This window comes from Eulemur rufifrons, chromosome 20 (assembly GCF_041146395.1).
Source record: "Eulemur rufifrons isolate Redbay chromosome 20, OSU_ERuf_1, whole genome shotgun sequence".
Classification (NCBI taxonomy): domain Eukaryota; kingdom Metazoa; phylum Chordata; class Mammalia; order Primates; family Lemuridae; genus Eulemur; species Eulemur rufifrons.
The window spans coordinates 38,943,384-38,968,306 of record NC_091002.1 but is presented as its reverse complement, the minus strand read 5'-3'; the positions used below and the strand labels follow the sequence as shown (position 1 = coordinate 38,968,306).

Genomic DNA, 24,923 nt, shown 5'->3' with positions numbered 1-24,923 from the left:
GGTTTTCTGGTGACACCAAAAAAAGGGAGAGAGACATGTAAAAATCCTGCACATTGGGAATCCCGGTGGCACTGTTACCCTGGTAAAATTGCCATAAGATGCTTAAGAATCGAGCCAGAGCAGATCCAGGATTTGTATGGTCTAAACCTTTGGCTTATAGACACAGTGGGTAGGATGGTTGTTGCCAAGGGGAGAGGGAAATGGGGTGATGTTGATTAAAGGGTACAAAGTTTGCAAGGTGAATAAGTTCTACAGATATAAGGTATGGCATGGTGAGGACAGTTAACAATACTGTATACTTGAAATTTACTAAAGGGATAGATCTTAAATCTTCTCCACACATACACACATGCTCACAAACATGGTAACTATATAGAGGTGATAGATATGTTAATTAGCTGCAATGTGGCAATCATTTCACAATGTATATGTGTTTCAAAACACCAAGTGGTACGCCTTAAACGTATAAAATTTTATATGTCAATGATATCCTAGTAAAGCTGTTTGAAAAATTTACGGTTTAGTCCAAGTAATTACTGAGAAAATGAGGTTTAATACAATTGTTAGAAAATAACCCCAAACAGGCAAGACATAATGTTTTTAAAGTAATTGACATGATATGAAAGAAAATCAGTACTATTCTGGAACTAAAATTCTTTTTTTTTTTATTTCAGCATATTATAGGGGTACAAAAGTTTAGGTTATGTATATTGCTCATGCCCCCCACCCCCCAATTCAGAGCTTCAAGTGTATCCATGGAACCAAAATTCTGAATGATTACAATAAAATTGTGCCAAATGTCTTGCTATTAAAAAAGAAGTCTATTCCAACTTGGGCAGCAGAGTGAGACCTCGTTACTATAAAAAATTTCAAAATCAGGTGTGTGCTCAGCTACTTGAGAGGCTGAGGTGGAAGGATTGCTTGAGCCCAGGAATTCCAGGCTGCAGTGAGTTATGATGGCACCACTGCACTCCAGCCTGGGTGACAGAGTGAGACCCTGTCTCAAAAAAAGGCAGGGGGAAGAGAAGGAGGGGAAGGAGGAGGAGAAGAAGGAGAAGGAGAAGGAGAAGAAGACATCATCTATTGGTGCCTGATTCTGGTGCAGAAGGAGATTAGGAGAAAATGTTAGAATTACTGAAAAGAAGAGGATCAAGGCAGGGTCGTGATGAAGACCCTGAAAACACTGCTAATTTGGCAGTTTTGCAAAATGTCCTCCTGGACAAATTGTCCCCGTGCATGGGATCTCCCATTTACATTTGCTCTTGCCTCTGTACCTCTGTAAGAGTTCATGTGTTTCCCTGGGAAGCCTATCCCAGCCCTGTGCACCCTTATGATGCAGACCAAATCACTAACAAGTCATCTCTGGTCTGCATCCTATGGGAAGAGCATGTCTGGGAGTAGAGATCCAACTTTGCCCCTGGTTGAATGTATGCTCCTGGTTGGGATAGGGTAGGGTGGAGGGATGTTCCCCTCAGGGGCTCAGTTTCCCATTTGTAACATGAAGGTGATAGACTAAGGCTGTCGAAGAGTACTTCCAAATTTGAGAAAATACGGCAGCTCAGGAACTCTGCCAAATCTGATAAGTACCTAGTGCGTGTCCATCTCATTGGAGCCCCTCAGTCCTTGATTGGTGATGATATTCATGAATGACTGGAACAGAATCATTCTGTCCCAGGCACCAGTGGACCAAAGAGTCCCTTGGAAATGTCCAGAGTGTGCCCTATGGTTGACAGTGTCTGCTCACCTGCTGTGCTCAGGAATGAACTCAGAGCCCTCAGGGCTGAGCACAGGCAACTCCTGCCTTGCAGGAATCTCAGTGGAGCTGGAGAATGCTGGGTCTGTGTATTATCAACTGTTTGCTCATTCCTCTGCCCATCAGAACCCAGAATATGTGTCAAGTGGAGTCTTTAGGTGTTTCCCATGGCACCACACAGACTCAGCACCCCTCATCTTCCTCTCCTCATTCTATCCTTGGAGCTGCCCCCAGAGCCAGATATGCCCAGAGGAAGCTTGGCTGGTCTGGAAACTCAGGGAATGTCTGAACCAAGGGGCCTAAAAAAACCCCACCAGCTCTAATCCCCCTCCTTTTTAAACATACGTGCAAATGGAAGCTTCTAGTAAGAAATGGACTTTTCCAAGACCACACAGCAAGTCAGGGGCAAAACTGGAGCCCAGGAGTTGGAGGTTGCAGCGAGCTATGATGATGCCACTGTACTCTGGCCTGGGTGACAGAATGGTTTAAGGAGCTATGTATGGGTGCTAAGTTGACAAGAGGTGGACTTGTGAGGGTTAATTTTATGTGTCAACTTGACTGGGCCACAGGTGTCTGGATATTTAGTTAAACATTATTTCTGGGTGTGTCTGTGACAGTGTTTCTGGATGAGATTGACATTTAAATTGGTAGGTTGCTCTCCCCAGTGTGGATGGGCTTCATCCAGTCCATAGAGGGTCTGAATAGAATAAAAGTCTAAGAAAGAAATAATTCTTTCTCTCTGCCTAATTCTGTCTTCAATCTGGGACATTGGTCTTCTCCTGCCTTCCCACTCAGCCTCAGACTGGAGCTTACACCATGGGCTCTCCTGGTTCTCAACCCTCTGACTTGGACTGGAGCTATGCCTTCAGCTCTCCTGGGGCTCCAGCTTGCGGACTGCGGATCTTGGACCTCTCAGCATCCTTAATCATGTGATCCAACTCCTTATAGTAAAAAGAAAAAAAATATGTACATTATCAGTTCTGTTTCTTTGGGAAACCCAGACTAATACAGCAGGTCTGGCAATTTTTTACAAAACTAAGCATTTATCCTAAGACCAAGAAATTCTGCTCATAAGTATTTATTTAAAAGAAATGAAAACAAATGTTATCAAAAAGATTTGTACAAGAACATTCATAAAATCTTCATAGTAGCCATAAACTGCCAACATCCAGAGGTCCAGCAATAGGAAAATGGAATAAATGAACTGTGGTATATTCATACATTGGAATATGACAGAGTATAAAAAGAAATGGACTATTAGTATATACAACACAATGAATGAATCTCAAAACATTATACTAAGTGAAAGAAGCCTTATGCCGAACAGTGCATACTGTATGATTTCATTTATATGAAAATCTAGAATATGTAAAACAGTATGTTGTAAAAGCAAAACACAGTGGTTGCCTCTGGGAGAAGTCAGCTGGGGGAGGAAATTGACTAGGAAGGGAATCATGAAACCATTTGGGGTCAAGGTATTATTCTATATATTTATAGTGTTTTGGTTACGTGGGCACATAAATTTGTCAAACACAGCATATATACACTTAAGATTGTATACAAATTTCACATCACAATAAAAATGTAAGCCAATACTGAGCTCTAAATCATTATATCCATGATGAAGTATTTGGGGTGAAGTGTACTGAAATACACAATCTACTTTGAAATGCATCAAAAAATAAGATGGATTAATGTACAGACAGAGTGTATAGATGGAGAAAGCCATTGCAACAGAGACCTCCTCTGCCAAGTCCCTGGGAGATCTTGAGCAGAAATGGACCTGAATATTGTCTTCAGTCAAGGCAGGGGGGTCAGGTGTTTGTATTTCATCATAGGCCAGTCATTGGATGTGGGCAAGGTGACTCCTTAGGCCAAGAGCAAGTCCCATAGAGAAATTCAGCTGTGAGCCTTCAGCAGCCAATACTCCTAGCAACTGGGGGAATGAGTGCCTCAGTCCTGAAGGGCCATCTAGGTGATGGCCCATAGAGCCCATATGACATTAGATATCAGGTGTGAGATTTTGTAGGCATTAGATCCAGGAGTTCCCAAATTCTACCTAACGTCTCACTTGCCCTTCAGGGAGGGAGTCCGACTTATGGACAAAACAAGAGTCAAATGTGAAACAAAGTACCACTGTGAAACATATGGGCAAGCACGCAGCAATACTCAGCGCGAGGTTTTCTGATTAAAACAGAGTTGTATCACATGGCTTAAGCTCTCCACTCCCACCCCACATCCAAATTTTAGAACAACACATTCAGGCATAAGTGCTAGTAGGGAAAGAGAGACAGCTATGTCTTCAAAGTAGATAACAACTAGCATGAGGATATAAATTTATCATCCAAACAAGACACTTCTGAGAATATAACGAGGATCTATCAATAATTATCCTAGAGCAAGGTGCAAGTCAGGACTATTGGGGAAAAACAGAATGTATGGTCACCTAGTTATTGTTAGTTAACTTGCCCATCTAATTGCAAGTCATAGGGGAAATACAAAAAACAAAACCACACACATCATCTCCAAGAACGGCATGTCTCTTAGGTATATGGCTGATACATTGCATCTCTAGCAAGTTGTAGAGTAACACATATTTGAGGAGGAGGCTCATTATAAAGTAAATGTTTTATTCTAAATATTTATCCAAGGGAAAGACTTCCAGTAATATTGACCCAAAGAGGTCAGGCGATTCCTCTCCACAGAAAACAAGTATAAAACTGAATGAGATTGTCAAAAACAAACCCAGGTGCTGGAAATTCACCAAAGTAAAACAACAAATTGAGAAACATTTATTTTGTAAAACAGAGCTTCATTTCCGAGAAGCTCAATAAACCCCTAGTAGATTAAACACATACCTAAAAACCACACTTAGACATATCATAGTCAAACTCTGAAAGACAAAGAGAAATATTTGAAAAAAAAAAAACTAGGGAAAAAATGACTCATAACATACAGGTGACCAATCATAGAACTAATATTAACAGTTGACTTCTCATCAGAAATGAATGGAGACCAGAAGGCACTGGAATAATATAGTCAAAGTGTTGAAAGAAAGAAAACTATCAAAAAAGAATGCTATATTCAGAAAAACTATTCTTCAAAAATAAAGGCAACAAATCATATATACAACAATAACTACTATCTAAAATATATAAAGAACTCTCAAAACTTAACAGTACAAAATCTAATTTAAAAATAAGCAAAAGACATGAACATTTTGCCTAAAAGAACATACAGACAAAGAATAAATACATGAAAAGACATTCAACATCATTGGACATCAGGGATATGCAAATTAAAATCACAATGAGATATCGCTATACACCTATCAAAATGTCTAAAATAAAAGAGAGTGACAACAGCAAGCATTGATGAGGACGCAGAGAAACTGGATCACTCCCACATTGCTGTTGGGCACGGAAAATGCTACAACTGTTCTGGAAAACAGTTTTGCATTTTCTTATATAACTAAACATTCAATTACCATACAACCCAGCAATTGCACACTTGGGCATTTATCTCAGAGAAATGAAAACATGTTCACACGAAAACCTGTATGTGAATGTTCATAACAGCTTTATTCATAATAGCCCAAAACTGAAAACAGCCCAGATATCTTTCAACAGGTGAATAGTTAGACAAACTATGGACCATCCTTGGACTAGTACTCAACAATATAAAAGAATGAACTAGTGATGTATGTAAAAACTTGGATGAATCTGCAGAGAATTATGTTGAGTAAAAACAGAAAAGCCAATCCCAAAGGGGTAAATACATGTGATTCCATTTATATCATTTATATAACATGTTTTAGAAATGGAGAATGGGTTAGTGGTTGCCAGGGGCTATGGATCAGTGCAGGAGGTGGGGACAGTGGGAAAGAGAGAAGTGTGGTACAACAGGGCACAATTAGGGATACCTGTAGAACTGTTCAGTATCTTCATTGTGGTGGTGGATACACAAATCTACACACATGATAAAATCATATAGAAGTAAGTACATGCACGCGCGCGCACACACACACACACACACACATGATTACAAGTAAAACTGGGGAAATCCAAATGAGATCAGTGTATAGTTTTAATGTCAATATCCCAATTGTGATATTGTGCTACAGTTTTTCAAAATGTTACCATTGGGGGAAACTGGATAAAGGGTACAGGGGCTCTCTTTATTATTTCTTACAACTGCATGTGAATCTACAAATATCTCAATAAAAATTTCAATTAAAGAAAATAAAGGCCAAATAAAGCCTTTCTCATATAAACAAAACTGAGGGGAGTTGATGCTTCTCTCAAGCAAACCTTATCCTTAAGGCTGAAAGGAAATGACACCAGATGGTAATTTGGATCCACAGAAGGAATGAAGAACAGAAATGGTAAATATGTGGGTAAATATAAAAGTGTGTATGTGTGTGTGTGTGCGTGTGTGTATGTAGGGGTTTGTGTGTAAGTGTATGTGTGTATCTATATCTATATATATCTCTCTGGTCTCCTCTAGATTTCTTTAAAAAGAATAAGATTCTTTGAAGTAATAATTATAACACTTACTGTTAGGTTTATAACATACATAAATGTAATATATATGACAATAAAAGCACAAAGAAAGGGGCAGAAAATGGAGTTATAGTGGTGCAAAGTTACTATATTTTTCTGGAATTAAGCCAATGGACATACACTCAATTCTAATACATCTCCATCCATAGCCTAGGCTCTCTCTGCCACACCAGACCCTGCCCACTACATCATGGGTTCCTTCCTCCACCACCAGACTCCATTTCTAGAAGGAATAAAGCCCAGAAGTGGACAGACATTGAGTTCATGGAGGATTGATGGTCTGTCTGGGACATGAGAACTGTTGGGGGGGGGGTAGTGGCCCTTCTGAGGGACAGAGATCCTTGCAGGGTGGTGGTGGTGATGGAGTGATGGGGTATAAGGGGTTAACAAAGGCTTGAGTCAGAGAGACTTAGTTAAGTCTCAGTCCAGCCACTTGCAAACTAGATAAACCTGGACACATCTCATGACTTCCCTGAGTCTTGGTTTGCTCATCTGCGAAATATGAGAAACAATAAAACCAGTGTCATAGAATTTTTGTCAAGATCACACAAGACGATTTATGTAACATGCATAACATACTGCCTGGCATGTAGGAAATGTTCCATAAACAATAAAGATTAGTGATTAGTATTGTTGGAACAAACAGCACAAAATTCAGGCACCACTTCATGATCTCAACCACTGAGATGGGAACCCTATGGCGTCACAGCTACAGGAAAGGGGTCAACCTGGGGGCCCCCACAGTAGGAATTTCCCACATCTCATGGAGAATTTCAGGCTTCTGAGTTCTATAGACACTTTCTCCCCTAGTCTGGAGTCCCTATTTATGTCCCTATTCATAAAATGCTAAAACTTATCCCTTGCTAAAATGTTCACTTGGATTTCTGAAGACATAAATTGTCTCTTAATGTGACCAACCCTATTTTCCCCCTCTGGATATTTATTTTGAACATCAATAAGGTAAAAAGAAAATTAAACTCTCTTGGTATGTGTGTGTTTATGAAAAATGTATTTGTCCTATGTACAAAGCATGCCTCCTTTCTAAGTCCTTGTTCTCCCATTTGGTAACATGGGATGATAATTATACCTACCCTAAGGACTTTACATGAGAATTTAATGAGACAGGGCAGAAAATTACCTGACACACAGTAGGTGCTCATAGGATGCTTGCCCCCTCCCCCCTTCTAGAAAGATAAAGGTCATACGGAGGTTAGAACCGGAATGGGGAAATCTTTTTCTTTCAAAATCCCACCTTATGTACTTTCCCCATCCCACACCACTCAAACGAATGGGTCTCAATCTAAAGTAATTTAATATTCTTTACACATGCACACACACATGTTGTTGACATGTGCAAGAGTAGTGATGTTGGCATATTATTATAATTATTCAATTTTATTATTAGTTATTATTGTTAATCTCTTACTGTACATAATTTATTAATTAAACTTTGTCATAGTTATGTATGGGGAAAAAACATAATATTAATATATAAAGGGTTCAGTACTATCAGGTTTCAGGTATCCACTGGGGGTCTTGGAACATACGCCCCACAGGTAAGGGGACGGGACACCAAACTTGCCTCAGGTTCCTACCGGTGGGCCTCCGGTAGATGCTGAGGGACAGCACCCATACTCCCCTTCAGGAACATGCCCACTCCCCCAGCTGCTGGGAGTTCAGTATTACAGCTGACGGTTCTCAGCTGAGTCCTTCTATTCCTCTACGGAAGCCGGGAGTCCAGATCCTGCCTCTCCTTGCTCATTGGCGGCTTGAGTGTGAGCATGTGACATGGACTCAGCCAATCAGATGCTCCCTCCCTGGACCTTGGCTCTGGAGGGTGCAATGCAAAGACGCAACCACTGTTGAGAAAGTTTTTACGGTGGTGCTGGGAGTGGTGGAAGCCTGGGGGTCACAGAGCCTTGAGTGCCTGGCAGTGGCAGTGCCATTTACAGCAAGGATGAAACTTTGCTACAAACTCAGATATGTGCAAAATGTAAGTCTTTAAAAAAAAAAAATATATATATATCGTATGAGAAATTGGCCTGAATTTCATTTTGAGCTCACATTTAATGAGGTAATGAAAATTAATCTCTTTCATTTGGTTGTTTTTGGCCACCATCTACCCGCAAAATTTGCTTCTACATTCCAATGCACTTGCTTAATTCCAACGCATCCAAATGGGAGGTGTGCTTGATCCTTTATATATACACACTTTTTTTTTTTATTTCTGCTGAGTCTTCAGATATTTTTCCAGCAGGTAACTACTGCATCCTTCTCAACTGAAGGGAGCTCACTCAGTGATTTGTATTCTCTGCATGCTGCTCCCTAGAAATACCTCAAGAAATACCTGGCTGCTCCGCACCACCCGGGGCAATAGGAAACTCAATGGGATTCTGAAAACGCTGTATTGGGCACCCCATGTGCCAATTTCTGAACTACCCTGCGGGGGTTCTCAGTTGCAACTGTCTCCTGGTTTGTGGAAGTATACCCTGGCTATGGCCACTTCTCTTAATTCTCAAATATACCTGGTACTCTAACCACCATCGATTTCCCTTGCTTCCCTTCTAACTCACTTCCTTAAACCTCCAATGGGGAGAATTTTATACACCTGCTGGAAAAGACAGAAGGGAGCAGGGGGTGGTAAAACCTGGTTCTGATTTATCATACATTCTTCCAAATATTTGTCTTAGGTCTGCACCTTCTCTTTTGAACTCTACAGGCCAAGAATTTAAATATTTTGTGAATTACATTCCACTGTACTGTCCCTTCTCTAACCAGGAAGTAGAATGCCCAGGTGCCTGGGGTGAGGGAAAGACCATAGAGAAGTAGATCTATAGGGATAAAGCTTCAGTTAGCATGTCAAAATAATATCCCTCTGAATATGCCTTTAGTTACTTTTTCTTCATGTATATAAAAAAATCATCCAGTAATATTTTGTACCATGGTTTTTTTTCTACCAAGATTTTTATATAGCACTGTATTATAAACATTTTCCCAGGTTAGTGATTATTCCTTAGTGTCATTGTTAATGGCTACATAATATTCTAACCTACAGAGCATTGGAATTTACATAGTCTACTTAGTTTCCAATTATTCATTATTTTAAAATTGCACAAGGTTAAACAAACATGGTGTTTAAACATACTTTAAAAATAATATCTTGTGATTCTGGGAAGGAAGAAATTACAAAACAGAAGTCAGCTCTGTTCCAATGGGTGTATCCCAGACATACCCCATTCTGTATCCTCAGGGCAGGAATTCAGGGGAACTCTCACAGGGGGTGAGGGCAGCGGCAGTCCACAAGGACCACAGGAGCTGATACAGGGAATCCTCCCCTAATAGCATTCATTTTTGTCTAGGCCTGTCACCTTGGCTAAAAGTGTAAGAACACACGGCAGGGCTGGATTCTCCCCAGGACAACCCCTGAGATCCTTCCTCTCCACTCTCCATTCGTGTTGGGACAAAGAAATTGCAGCCTCTCCTCCTCCTGAATGAATTCTGGAGAAGTGGAAAGAAAGAGGGAGAGGAAACTGACATGTTGAATTTAGGAGACTCCAAGACAGGGCTTATTTGGAGATAACTGAGAAATTAAGTGTAGGAAGGGTCTTAGAGATCATTAGGCCATCGGAACTAGAACCTTGATTTTGGGAAGGAAGTGTTTTTAACTACATCAGAGTAAATGCAGGCCACTGAGAGGACAGATTGGTGATGAAAAATCGGAACAGATTATGGTAGATCCATTGAAAGTCAGATTTGAAAGATCAGATTCCACTGAGTGGGTAAAAGTCCACAATCTGGTTATGGTGGGTGGTAAGCTTGGACAAAGGTAGCCACAATGACAATTCAAAGAAAAGAATAAGAAGTAATAAAAACACCCTGTTTTGCTTTATGGAAGTTTTTCACTTCCATGTGTCCTCTCTCTCTATCAATAAAAAGGCCACACTGGGGGGAAAAGAGTCTTAGTTCTTGGGTCTCTTCCCTTTCTTCTCCTTCCCTGTATTTGTTCACAGGTGCAAGCTCAAGGCTTGTAGTGCCTGGTCCCTATGAGTACAGATACCCAAGTGGCTCTACATCACCAAGTCAGGAATCTAAGAGTTGCTGTGTTACAAAAGATGCTCAGATGGAAAGACAAATTTAACAAACTGTGCCAGAGGCTAGTGGGTGCTAGATAAGCTACATGGGTGCTGGGAATAACACTCCTGGCATAGTATTGAGATCTCATTAAATTTTTAATCTACACATGCTCGAAAAAGATCTTCCAAATGCCCCTTGGGGCAGTAGCAAGCTTCTTAAGTCCTTTAAAAATGTTTCTGGGAAGAATAAAATAAATACATGGGACAGTTAGAGAACAATTTAAAATAATACATTAATGCAGATTTATAGCCTGCTTTTACCAGTTAGCAATATTAGATGAAGGTTTTCCTATATCATTAAATATTCTGCAACATAATTGCTAAAATATGTGGCATTTTCCTTGTATGGAGAGATCGTAATTTAATTAAGCAAACTTCTATGGTTAAATATTAAGGCTGTTTATGTTTTCTCAATATAATAAGTAATGTTTTGAAGATGATAAATTGCTGTGGGCATCTCTGACTGTTTACTTATGATAGATTCTAAGAAGTGGAATTTCTGGGTCAAAGTGGACATGCATTTTAAAAGCTTTTGATACACAATAGCTTCCTTTACATTTGTAATTACTACTATTTATAAAACACTTATGTCAGGAAACAAGCTAAGTGTTTTACACATATTATCTCATTTAATATTCCCAATAGCCCTAAGAAGAAGATTCTATTAATATCTGTATCTTACAAATGGGGAAATTGAAAGGCAGGAAGATAAATTACTTGCTCAAAATAACAAATTAGCAAGGAATGAAGCTGCTGTTTGAGCAAAGTCTAATTCTAGGGCTAATGCTCTTAATCTGTTTGCTATAATTAAATTTCAGCTCTGCCACGAGCAGCCCAGTCCCTGTTTACTTCTCCATCCCATAAAATCCCCTGAACCTCTCCATGTAGGCTACACAGAGATATCCTGGGCCTGCCTGCTTCTACTTCTTTAGGGTGACATCTTGTGGATTCTTAAAAGCAGTGACTTTACCTTACACATTTCTCCTCTACACTGAACCAAGCAAAATGGCATGCACAGAATAAGTACTCAACAAGTACTTGTTGATTCGTTTTGTAGACATTATACCATGGAGGAAAGGAGGGACCTGGGGTTTAGTTTTTAGCATTGAAGTATTAAGCTATGAGTCAGAGCCGTGATTCTCCTCATCTCTGAATTGTGGAAGGAAGAAAGGACAGGTGGGAAAGTGGAGGCTAAGGGTAACCACCTCTCAGAGGTAAGACACTCCGTTAACTAGATGGAGTAAACCCTGGCGTAGGACACTGGATGGAAACCTCCTCAAATTAGCTGAGCATGGTGGCACATGCCTTAGTCCTAGCTGCTCTGGAGGCTAAGCCAGGAGGATCGCATAAGCCCGGGAGTTGGAGGCTACAGTGAGTTGTGATCTCACCACCGCACACCAGAGTGGGTGACGGAGTGAGACCCTGTCTCAAAACAAACAAAAACAAAACACCTCCCCTTTCCCCACCATATCCCTTAGAAGAATAGATGGGATGCGGTACCCACTCCTCCCACTGTAGCTAAAGAAGGAAGCCAAAAAAGGGCTCAGTGAAGGTAGAGAAGGGGTCAAGGATAGAAAATCATCATTTAGCAGCCATTAAATAATCATTGATTCAGGGATAAAGCAGATGTGGTTTAGATACACAATGGAATACTCTTCAGCCATATAAAAGAATGAAATTCTGTCACTTGAGGCAACATGGGTGAGCCTGGAGGACAGTATGTTAAGCAAAATAAGACAGTCACAGAAAGATAAATGGTGCATGTTCTCACTCATATGTGAGCTATTAATTAAAAAAAAGTTGAGGCCAGACATGGTGGTTCACTCCTGTCATCCCAGCGCTTTGGGAGGTTGAGGCGGGAGGATCACTTGAGGCCAGGAGTTCAAGACCAGCCTAGGCAACATAGCGAAACCCTGTTTCAAAAAAAAAGGTTAAAAAAAATTTGAGCCTATAGAGTTAAAGAGTAGAATTGTGGGTATTAGAGGCTGGGAAAGGTGAAGGGAAGATGAGGAGGGGTTGCTTAACAAATACAAAATTACAGCTAGATGGGAGAAATTCATTCTGGTTTTCTGCATTTCACTGTAGGATGAATATGATTAACTATAATTTATTGCATATTTTCAAAAAACTAGAAGAAGGGATTTAGAATGTTGGCAACACAAAAAATGATAAATGTTTGAGGTGATATATATGCCAATTACCCTGATTTGATCATTACACATAGTATACACATATTGAAATATCATTCTATATCCCATAAACATGTAGAATTAAATATGTCAACTAAAAATTCAAAACACTTCTAGTCCTTTGGACCTCCTATAAAAGAGCTCTCCATCTGGAAAGGACATACAGGCATCATACCTGTTTTTTTTTCTTGTCAAATATCCATAGGACCCTTGGTGTAAGTAATGCCCTGAGTCTAGGGACGAAGGAGGACCTTCCTGCACCACCTAGATAGCACATTATTTTCCAACATCTTCTCCCTCATTCATAAATGATCATTGGATTTATTTCCTGTCTTAACTTCATACCTTTGAGACTTCCGCATATTTTCTCAGTAAGTTTCTTAACACCACCCAGTAATGGGGTAGTCAGTGAGTAGAAGATGAAGAACCCTAGAAGAAATCCCAGCCCAGCGGTCTTCATGGTGCAGCAAGGAGCAGGCAGGATAGTCTTGGTATCAACTGATGTTATATTTTGTGCTTGATACTTGAGAGCATTGAGTCCACCTACCCCAAGGGCCAAGACTGGGCATTACTAGGTGTTGAGTTGAACAGTGAGTGCTTGGGTACCCAGCCATGAAGCCGAAGGTCCCACACTGATTAGACCCCTGATAGTGAGTCCCATGTTCATCTAGAAACCATAGAAACTTAAGGATCAGAGCTTCTGCATATGTTTAACCACAGAGGGTTGAGCCATCAGAGCAAAGAATTAAAAAAGGATTGCTCTTTGATAGCAGAGAAGAAACTGATCTTGGCACACTAGAAAGAATGTAATAAGCACAGCAAAAATAGTAATAGGGTTGGTTAAACCCCTATAGTACTTATTTCTTTCCAGGCACAATTTTAAGTAATTTGTATATGCTAAATCATTTAATTGTATGTTCTTCATGAAGGTACAATTATTATCATCATTTACAGATGAAGAAACTGAGGCAAAAGTTAAGTTATATGTCCAAGTTCACTCATTTATAATATTATGTGGTGGAGACAAGATTTGAACTTGGCTTCACAGTTTATGTTCTTAATTACACTGTGTTATACTATCTATGAACATGGGGGCACCTTGGCTCTGTTGTGTTCTAAAGGTTTTGAAATTTGGCCCACATTTACATCCTAAAACAACCTGATGTTTATTTTTTTTTGGTAAGGTATGAAATAAGACTCCTTTTTCATTTTTCTTTTCTTTTCTTTTCTTTTTTTTTTTTTGGAAACAGGGTCTCGCCTCACTCTGTCACTCAGGATTTTGGGATGATTCGAACACATTATGTTTACGGTGTACTTTATTTCCATTATTATTACATTGTAATGTATAATGAAATAATTATACAACTCACCATAGGTTGGGGTCCTCTGCATTATGGGATGTTTGGCATCCCTTGCCAGTGCCTATCAGATGTCAATATTGCCTCCCAGTCTGAAACCACCCAAATTGGGAGGGGGGAACACCCACACACAGATGCAGGTATCCAAGGCTAGATGCCAGTGTCCCGCTTAGAACCATTGCACCAGCAGTAGAAATTGCTGGGTCTTAGGGTACCAGGGTTTTACTGGCCATTGCCAAATTGTTCTTCAAAATGGTTCCCTCGGTTGACAATTCCTGCCAGCCCTTGATTTTTATCAGTCTTGGTTATGAAATAGTGTCTTATAAATTTGTGCAATTCCTTGTTCTATAAAGGTTAAACTTTTTATTCATGAGTCTGTTTGTCAAATATTTCTTCTAATACAAAATACATATTTACATTCTTGAATTGTCTAGTTCTTAAATTTCTTTTTTCCTCCTTTTAGGAGGTAGGTGACTTTTTTGAGCAAGCGAAGAACTTCCTTATTAATTATTACAATAGGATCAAGGATTCCTGTGTGAAAGCTGACAAAATGACCAGATCTCATAAAATTAAGTACCCTGTATTCCCTAGCCACTTAGAGCTTTGCTAATGTGCCTGGCTTTGTTCCTCTAAAAAGGGCTATCCTTGTTTCTGCAGATGTTGCTGATGACGGTATTCACCCTGCAGCCTGCTTGCATACCCTGGCTTTGGAAGAGCCCACGGTCATCAAAAAGTAAGTTTTTGTTGGAAAAGCATTTGCCATTACTTAATTGAAGACTGCTGAGTGGTATACTTGTAAGAATAATGAGTAATGGCTACATAGTTTCAGTTCTGCTTGGAGATGAGATACAAGCTCATTTAGGAAAGTCTTCAGTTCTCAAGTCTTATATCCTCTGTACTTAAGATGCTTCTAAGACAGTAGGGGACTTAGAAAGCTCTTCTGTAGATGAACAAATGTGGTAGCTGTTACCACAGCCTTTATTTCTGTCAAACTTAAATGTCTCAGTTTTAATTTTGGACTTGTCTTTGAGAGAACTTTACCTTTTATCTTTTGGCACTTGGTGCTTGTCATTTTGCCTCGTAGTGCCCTGGACTTTATTGGTTTGGTTGTGGTGGTCATGAAAATACTATAATCACCCCAGTTCGATCTTGCACTTATTTTTATATATGTTTTTCACGGTTTCTCCCTCCTGGGCATTTCTGGAGTAAGACAGTATTTTGCTTAACACCTAAGCTTGAAACAACAGGCGGTATTACTTCTGATTTGAAATTGAAAGTCAGGTTAACGGCGGAAGACAAATGAGGTAGCAGCATATTTTATAGCTGTGATGGCCACAGCGGTAGCTCATTAGAACCTGACCTTGGTTAATACAGCGCTGGTGTCTAATAAGATAATTCTGGTCACATGGCAGCATGACTGAAAGGCTACCACTGGGTGGCGCTGTAAGCACGTGCAATGTGTAAGCATTCTCTGCTGTTCTAGGCCAATTGGAAAGAAAGCACTAAAGTGCTGAAGGCCAGGGCTTCTGAGTTTATTCATTCACGTCTTGAAGTATTGATAAGATCATATTTCATAGCTTATTTAAGACCTGAAACCAAAATTATGTGTGTGTTTTCATGTACCTATTGAAGGTTGCTGAGCTATTTGAAAAACTTAGGATAAGGATTTTTGTGTCAGTCTTTATGATACATATTTTGTAATCTATAGATTTCTGCCTTGATGGTGACATTTACTTTTTAAAATATTAAGTAGAGGGTCGAGTCTCATCAGATGAAGATTTAAAGCTGACAGAGCTTTTCCGATACTACATGCTCAACACAGAGGCTGCTAAGGTAAGACAAGTTGTTTCATTTGTTGGAGCGGTACAAGACCTTGCCATGAACAGAAGTTTGATGTGAGGAGATGTATTCTCTTTGTTTAAAAAGGAAGTTAACTTTATCCTCAGGAGGAAGATAGGAATTTGTCAGGTGTGTTTGTGTAAATGATAGGCCTTTCTGTGGCATTGTCTCTTTAAAGCTTATATTGTTTTTTTTTTTTTTTTTTTGAGACAGAGTCTCACTCTGTTGCCCAGGTTAGAGTGAGTGCCGTGGCGTCAGCCTAGCTCACAGCAACCTCAAACTCCTGAGCTCAAGCGATCCTCCTGTCTCAGCCTCCCGAGTAGCTGGGACTACAGGCATGCACCACCATGCCCGGCTAATTTTTTCGATATATATTTTTAGCTGTCCATATAATTTCTTTCTATTTTCAGTAGAGATGGGGTCTCGCTCTTGCTCAGGCTGGTCTCGAACTCCTGAGCTCAAACGATCCGCCCACCTTGGCCTCCCAGAGTGCTAGGATTACAGGCGTGAGCCACCGCGCCCGGCCTAAAGCTTATATTGTTGACAGCGCTGTGGGGGTTGTATGGAGCAATAGTTTTGGGAATTATAGGTTATTGGATGTGGATATAACATGCCGAGAGGGCTATTTCTGAGGCAGAAAAGGTTTGGGGGTTTGTGAGCTTTTATCAAATTGTAGCTGTCTCTGCAGATTTTGAACCATAAAGCGTTACTTATGAAAAGCAAGACTAAGTGGTAAACAGCATATTGTTTGGGAATTAAACATGCATTCTTAGCTGTCTGAATTGCCCCAAACAAAAATGTTTAAGTTAATTTTACACGAAATGTGCTAAATCAGACAACATAAAATTAGGTAAGTAGGATTCAGTACCTTCTAATGTTATATATAACAAGGGGAAATGTCATCAGAAAGTAAAAATATATTTTTCCCAAATAATGTACTTTTATTTTTGGTTAATTTGCCTTTTGACATGTTTTCTTCGTCTTATATTTGGACATTTTTTATGCATTTTAGACTTGTATTTTATTTTCTCCTTTCATGGAATTAAGAGCTCACTTTAAATTTTTTGAGTATATGCAAAAGTGGATAAAATAGTTTCACCTGGCGTTAATTATTCTGCCAGCTTTTAAGAACTGCATAATCTATGCATCATAATTGCCAATTTTAGATACTGAGGTATCTTCTTTGCTTATAAGATTTGTGAAGTATCTTTATTTCAGATTAGATGGATCCCCAGGGTAGACTACCAGAAGCAGGATTTGCAGGGAAGGGTTATATGTTTCTTACTATCTCACTGCGCAGTTGTATTTTAGCGGCATTTCATTTGACTGCCCAGCAATAACTGTACATGTGTTTTGATACACAGTGTTTAGTTTTTTGAAATTACCTACAGTTATTGAATCAACTGACAAAAAATTCTTCTGTTTTTACTCTGTTGGACTTTTCCCCTGGCCATATGAAGAATTCTGGAAAAAGCTCTCAACAATGCTGTCAGAGTTGCTCATCCCTATTGAAGCTGGAGATTAAATAATGGGAAAGGGAGGTGTAGGGGTTGATTAGCTTCTTGCCATCTAACAATTTAGACAGTGTATTGGCACTGGGGACATGGTTAGAATGGTTTAGATGTTTATTTAGTGCTCCAGTTCTCTGTAGTTTTTTGTGCTGTACCTGTTAATTTCTTTCTCAGGATCTCTTATACAGATGCACCAAAGCCCTCGTTGACTTTGAGAACTCAAACAAAGCTCTGGATAAGGCCTGGTTAAAAAGCAGAGAGGTCAAGGTGGCTGAGGCACACCAGCAAGAATGCTGCCAGAAATTTGCACAGCTTTCTGAATCTGCAAAAGAAGGTCAAGCAGGGATATTCTTTTCTTTGGAAATAATTTCAAGCTTACAGAGGAAAAGTTGCACAAATAGTGCAAAAAACACCCATGTTCCTTCACCTAGCATCACCCAGTGTCAGCACTTCACCCCCATCTACTGTATCACTTGCACACGCATGCTTATTGTCACGGTTCCTGAGTGTTCATAAACACTCTGGGGTTTTTTGGTTTTTGGTTTTTGTTTTATTGAACCATTTGAGATTAAGTTGCATACATCACGGTTCTTTTATCCCTAAAAACATTGTTATGTATATTTCCTATGACTGAGGTCATTCTCTTACATCCCTACGATACAGTTATCCACTGCAGTATACTTAACTCAGTCTACTGACTGTAGTCTCGTAAAGTTTGTTCCAGTAATGCACTCCACTGTAAGAACTGGTCTAGGATTGCATCTGGTTATCTTAGCTCTTAGTCCTTTACTCTGGAACAGTTCTTGTTCATTTTTATATCCAATAATGCTAAGTGTGTTCATTGTTCCTGGGGTGTCTGTCTCCAGCAGATGGAGCCAGGAGACGTAGGTGTGTGTGCACAGGCACAGAGCTGCACACGTACACAGGTTTCAGGGATCGTGAGTCTACACTCACTTCTAGTCCACGTCCACAGGGTTCTTTCTTGCCTTCCCCTCTTCCAGAGCAGGGGACTTTTTAAATACAGGTTAACTTTATTGGGAGGTGGTACACCATTTCCACTGAACATGAACGTAATACATGGTTTTTCTTTCTTTCTTCCTTTCTTTTCCTTTTTCTTTTTAAAGAGACAGGGTCTCACTGTCACCCAGGTTGGAGTGCAGTGGCCTGATCATAGTTTACTGCAACCTTGACCTTAGCCTCCCAAGTAGCTAGGACTACAGGTGTGCACCACCGTGCCTGGCTTATTTTTTAAAAAATTTTTTTGTGGAAACCTCCATCTCACTATATTGCCCAGGCTGGTCTTGAACTCCTGGCCTCAAGCAATTCTCATGTCTCAGCCTCCCGAAGTGCTGGCCACCACACCTGGCCATAATATGTAGTCTTTACCCTAGAGGATCTTTTGGATCTTCCATGGCATTCTCAGAGGCCATGGAACATTCCAGAGCAAATGTTCAAATGTATCTCCCAGAAAGTGAGTGCAATAATAGTAGGACAGAGCACTTGACTCAACGCCTCCTCCCCCCTAAATAAATAGCTTGCATGAAAATAGAAATCCCCATTTCATTTAGTTTTCTCAGGTGTGTTTTGTATTCCAGTGGTAGGGAAATCTAGGCATGTCTGGTAGTGTTCTTATGTTACCAGGGATCTCTGTTCAGTAACGTGCTTGAAAGCTACCTGACGTGTCTAAACCTAGGCTTTCTGGGATTTGTCTTCCTTTGTCTATTCAGGACTATAAGGCTTTAGCTGTAAGACACAGAGCTTCTCTTTCCTGGAACTTGGCAAATGTCATGCAGATACATTCACAGGGCTGTTTTTGGGTTCTTCTGAAGTAACCTTCTTATGCCCCATTCTTAAATTCTTATAGTTCTTCTTTTTTTTTTTTTTTAAAGAGCTAGTAAGTTTATAAAGAAAAGCATGTACTTCAAAACTACTGAGTTGAAATCTTAGGTTATTATATAGGCCAATTTAGTGGCTCTCGACAGTTTTAGAGGAGATAAAAGAAAAACCACCGAAGTCAGAATGGTGCCAATTTAGGCCTGTCTAAACTATCTAAGTTATCCCCTTGTGTTGTTTGATTATATCCTCTTTATTCAAATTGCAAGCCTAGGTATACTATACTAAAAGTATAGTATTCTGTAGAATGCTGAGATTGATAAGTATTAACCTGTTTGCCTTTGGTATGAGTTCTTTCTAAGATTTGTATCTGAGCTGACTATACAAGTTGAGTCAGTTTAAGGAACATAGCACAAATGGTGGTGAGGGCTGGTATGTTAGTGTGTGTCTATCTCCTGTGATCCTGTGTACAGATGGCCTGGACCTCTGTGCAGGTACAGAGGAAGAAGGGGAGCTTATATCGACCTCTGGGAAGACCTGTTTGACCTAGGATGTCCAAGGGATTGTCATTACAGTGCTAGCGCTATAGACTTAACATATCACTGTAAAATTTGTGACTTTTTAATGTGGCTGCACTGTAGTTCTTTTGGGCAGCACTATAGAGACAGTGAGACAGGAGACGGACTCTTCTGAGTATCCTTGAGTGCCAGCTGGAGCTACAGAATTTTTTACCTAAGGAGTGATGGCCAAAGTTTTACCAAAGCAAATCTGCAAAGCAGAGCTTAAAGTCACAAACCTAACAAAGGGATCAGAGGGAGTACACATTCTTGGCTTATCCCAATTTGCAATAGGTCATTAATCCTGAATCCTGATGGTGGCAATAGGAAAAGAAAAGACAGAACGGGGAGATGTCTTACAGATCACATCCAAAGTAAATCCATCTTGAACATGAGAGTAACTGTTCTCTCCCTTTATATTTTTTAATGTTTAAAATATTATACTTAATAAGTCATAATTGTGCTGCATTTATGGAGTACAATGTGACTTGGTATATGTATTATATAATGTGAGATGATTAGATCAAGCTAGTCAATGTCTGTCTCCTCACTTAACATTTTTTTGTGGAGATAATATTTGAAATTGACCTAGTTATTTTGAAATAAACAATACTACTGACTGCCGTCATCCTGCTGTGTAACAGATCTCAAACTGTCTAGCTGAAGCTTTGTCGCCTTTGACCAGCAATTCCCTCCTTCCCTTACTCCTCCCACTGCTGCCCCACCCCACCCGACCCCCAAATTCTGGTGACCGTGAGGTTCTTCTCTCTACTTAATTTCGCCTTATTTTTTGGATTCCACCTATAAGTGAGATCATTCAATAGTTGTCTTTCTCTTCCTGGCTTATTTTACTTTGCATAGTGTCTAGATTTATCTATGTTGTCCCAGATAACAGAATTTTGTTCTTTTTAAAGGCTGAATAGTATTGTGTATCTATTAATATACCACATTTTCTTCATCCATTGATGGACACTTACATTGATTTTAATATCTTGGCTATAGTGAACACGGGAATGCAGATATCCGTTTAACATACTGGCTTCAGTTCCTTTGAGTATATTCCCAGAACAGGGATTTCTGGATCCTATGGTAGTTCTATTTTCCATACTGGCTGTATTAACCTCCATTCCCACCAACAGTATAGAAGGATTCCCTTCTCTCTGCACTGTTGCCAACCTCATCTTTTTGATAAAATCCATTCTAACAGGTGTGAGGTTATAATCTTATTATGGTTTTAATTTGCATTTCCCTAGTCCTTAGCGATGCTGAACATTTTCATGGGCCTGTTAGCCACATTGGAGAAGAGTTGTCACCCTGTTTTCAAAAACCAGTGGTGAAATATGTCTGGCTCACCAGCACCCCGCCTTCAACCCTGTCCTCAGTCATCGGCACCTACGCTGCTCATCACGTGTTCCCCAAGTAGTCAACTGCCATTCTCCCAGTGACGATGCTTGGTGATTGGGTGCTGTTGCCCACTTAAAGACAATGACACCCACATCACTGCAGCGAGCATAAGATATTTAGTATGTGTTGCAATCGCAGAGATAATTTGAGAAAATAACAGTTGTACAGAAAACCTTTGGAGATTATTTGTTAGGAATATTTTGAAGTTAAAGTGAATATAAAATTTGTTTAATTTTTCTTGGATTTGTAAATTTTAACTATTTCTTCCTATAGAACTGATAAATTTTCGGCCGGGCATGGTGGCTCACACGTGTAATCGTAGCACTCTGGGAGGCCGAGGTGGGAGGATCGCTCGAGGTCAGGAGTTCAAGACCTGCCTGAGCAAGAGCGAGACCCCGTCTCTACTAAAAGTAGAAAGAACTTATCTGGACAACTAAAAATATATATAGAAAAAATTAGGTGGGCATGGTGGCACATGCCTGTAGTCCCAGCTACTCGGGAGGCTGAGGCAGGAGGATCGCTTGAGCCCAGGAGTTTGAGGTTGCTGTGAGCTAGGCTGATGCCATGGCACTCTAGTCCAGGCAACAGAGTGAGACTCTGTCTAAAAAAAAAAAAAAAAGAACTGACAAATTTCAAACGGAAGAGAGTGGCGGCATTTAGAAATAATCTAATCGAGAAGTCTGAACTGGAAATAAAGCATGCCAGGGTAAGTGGTGGTTTTTTTTTTTTGGTTTTTTTTTTTTTTCCCTTAAATTAAGCTGACTTCTTTAGGGTTTTTTTTTTTTACCTCCCCCCCCAAGTTTTTATCCCAGTGTCATCAGGCAGTGGGGTTTGTCTTGTGGCGTTAATTTTCTGTAATACTTGGAGAGGGAGTATTTTTGCCACAGCAAACCATTAATTCACATCTTGAAATACTTTTTTGAGAGGAGCATTCTTGGTGGAGGCTGCCCTGCCTGACTCTCCAAGGCCTTTGCAGGCCAGCCTCTGAAGAACCTAATTTATGAATAAGCTCTTCAATATCTTGGGCTTTCATGGAAATCTTTTTTCAAAGAAATTGTTTCCTGGTTTTTCTAAGTGTATTCTGATAATCCTGTTGTAGCACAGAAACAGTGGCGAGCAAGGGTGCTCCGCTAGGGACCTCTAAGGAACATGGTGCTCCCCACACTCCATTTCTGGGGGTGGCTTCAGGACTCAGCTTGGCTCTGGAATGCCATCTGGTTCAGGGCAGCCCGGTCAGTCCTCAGACCTGAGAGGTGAGAGGAGGGAACTATCACTGGCCTTCAGCTTTGGTTCAAGTAGGAAGACTTGAATATTGATATGTATTTTGGAAAAGCCTTTATTTTGACTAGAACATAGATGTGTTTATAGTTACTTGCCTTTTGAAGTTAATGTGAGAACTTTATAAAGCAATTTTTGCAGATTCCTGTATCAATATTGTTTATAATCTCATCTGTAATCTTACCCATGACTAATTTTTAGTAACCAGTCTTTCTAAGGCCTTCATCTACATAGAACACTTTTTTTTTTTTTTTTTCATTTAAGACAGAGCCTTGCTCTGTCACCCAGGCTAGAGTGCCATGGCATCAACCTAGCTTACTGGGACCCCAAATTCCTGGGCTCAAGCGATCCTCCTGCCTCAGCGTCCTGAGTAGCTGGTACTACAGCCATGTGCCATGGTGCTCAGCTAATTAGTAGAGATGGGGTCTCGCTCTTGCTCAGGAACTCCTGACCTCAAGCGATCCCCCTGCCTTGGCCTCCGAGAGTGCCAAGATTACAGGCATGAGCCACCGCGCCCGGCCAGAACAACTCATTTATATAGCATTTAAGTTAAGACTTTAAAGTAAGCAGGACTGGCACGATCACATTTGGGAGGAAACAGGTAGGGGAAGGTGAGGGCAAAGGTGCTGTAGCTCTTTCACTGGGAGCCTCTCCCAGCAACAAACAGCCCAGACCCACAGAGAAGGGAACCCTTCCGGCATGACATAGGGATGAGGGGCAGGTTGCAGTCAACTGAGATTTAATGAAGAGTAGTGTCAGCCTAGTCTGGCTGGTGTCAGATCTCCCTTGAGAAAAGCCACAGCTATGTCTGTGGACTTGTGTTGTATTCTTACAGCTGTATAGCAAATCTTAGACTCGAGTGATTCATTGGTCTACTTTGACTTTTTTTCCCAGAACAATGTCTTCCTCTTGCAGAGGTGCATTGACTTGTTCAAGAACAACTGATCTGCCTTTACTCTGAAGGAAGGAAATGAATGTGAAAGAAAGCCAAGCATCACTTGCGCTTAAATCATTACCACGGAAGACTTACTAGCTTTGACTTTAGTTTAAAATTATGTGAATAAATATTTTGATTTCTAAAAATCTTAACACTTAACCATGTTGGTATAAAAAATTTTTATTGTGGGCTACTTGGACATAACTAATCTTTTCCTTATGCATTTAATATCTCAAAGTGGGCAGGAATCTAAATACTGAGTTCTTCTATAGTTTGTCTTTAGTTACTAAGAAAGGGTGTAGGAGACATGTGCCTTTTGGAAACAAGTAGAAGCTGTCACCTGGTCACCTGGCCCATGTTTGTCTCCTGTTTTGTGTGCCCATGTCCCTACTAATTGTCAGGAAGGTGCCAGTTATAACAAATAGCTACTTTGTTACAGGTAATTCCTTAATATTTTTTTGCCCTAATACTCCCATAACCTCAAGTGTTTGTACTGTAACAACAGCAAGAAAAATCTCATTTATCTTTATATACTATTTGCAGCTCCATTTTTATAGTTGGGATATAAATACTTGAGGGGGAAGAGATGTTATCTAAGGATATATAGAGAAACACATAACAAGGCCTCCTTTAGAAGATAGCCACTTCACCAATAAGAAAGATGTGAACTCCCTCCCTAATGGTAGTGGGAGATATATGTGTTTGGGCTTTTGTTTTTTATAAAAAGTATATAATGAAATAATAAATGGTGCTACTATATGAGTGTTATCGTGGAAAACGAGGCCAGGGTGTGCCATGCATGCAGCTGCACTAAGCCGTGGCTGTGGCGAGAGGGCTTCAGTGTCTTCGCTCAGCATCCCAGGGGCCTTTGTTCTAATCTTAACATTTTTGAATCCTACAGGCCTTTTTAAGAAGTTCCCTACATCTGGGGTTGTCTGTTTGCTCCTGTCCTGATTGAGGTTTGTGGTTTTTGCCAGGGACTTTAACACAGGGATTCTGTGTCCTCCGGAAGTGTGTGTCTTAAGACTTAAGGCGGCGTCTGCCACATTTTCTGTAGTGTGAAGTTTACTGGTTACATTTGTAATTAGTAAGTAACTCATGGGAAGATCCTTTGAGACTATGTTAAAAAGCATTTTACCTGCCACTTTTAGCATCTGTTATAACCAGTTGTAACTGGTTATCACTGGTATGAGGGTTGCAAAACTGATTTCAACATCATATGGATTGTTTTTCTTATATTTAGCTGGTCTTGATGTCTTTCCTCCCCGGCTAGCTACAGGCAGCTAAAGCTGAACTACGTGCCTTCTCCTACCTTCAGGGCGCAGGCACGGTTGGGAAACATGGTGCAGGAAGTGAGGGAATTTAAACTCAGCAGTTGTAGCTTCAGTGTGGGCTCCTAATCACATCTCTGTCCGCCTCCCTACCTGTCGCCTCCATACCGTCCATAGTACCGCGCACACACACTGGCTGTGGCGGAGGGCGTGGTGTCGGCTCTCAGTAGATCCGCTGCTCCTGGCGGCAGGTGCCTGCGCCATAGCTGCTTGAGCAGCGAGTGTGATCAGAGCTCTG

The 24,923-nt window shown here is 40.4% G+C and overlaps 1 protein-coding gene across 1 annotated transcript; it reads left to right on the top strand.

The window, feature by feature from the left end:
- Positions 1–208: 208 nt before the first annotated feature.
- Positions 209–23,413, top strand: SNX5 (sorting nexin 5). The gene is made up of 8 exons (XM_069495772.1): positions 209–262; positions 14,459–14,564; positions 14,653–14,728; positions 15,615–15,655; positions 15,743–15,828; positions 17,520–17,679; positions 21,760–21,845; positions 23,312–23,413. The coding sequence occupies exons 1-8, from the start codon at positions 209–211 to the stop codon at positions 23,360–23,362; spliced, it is 660 nt and encodes a 219-aa protein (XP_069351873.1). The 3' UTR covers positions 23,363–23,413.
- The last annotated feature ends 1,510 nt before the right edge of the window (positions 23,414–24,923 follow it).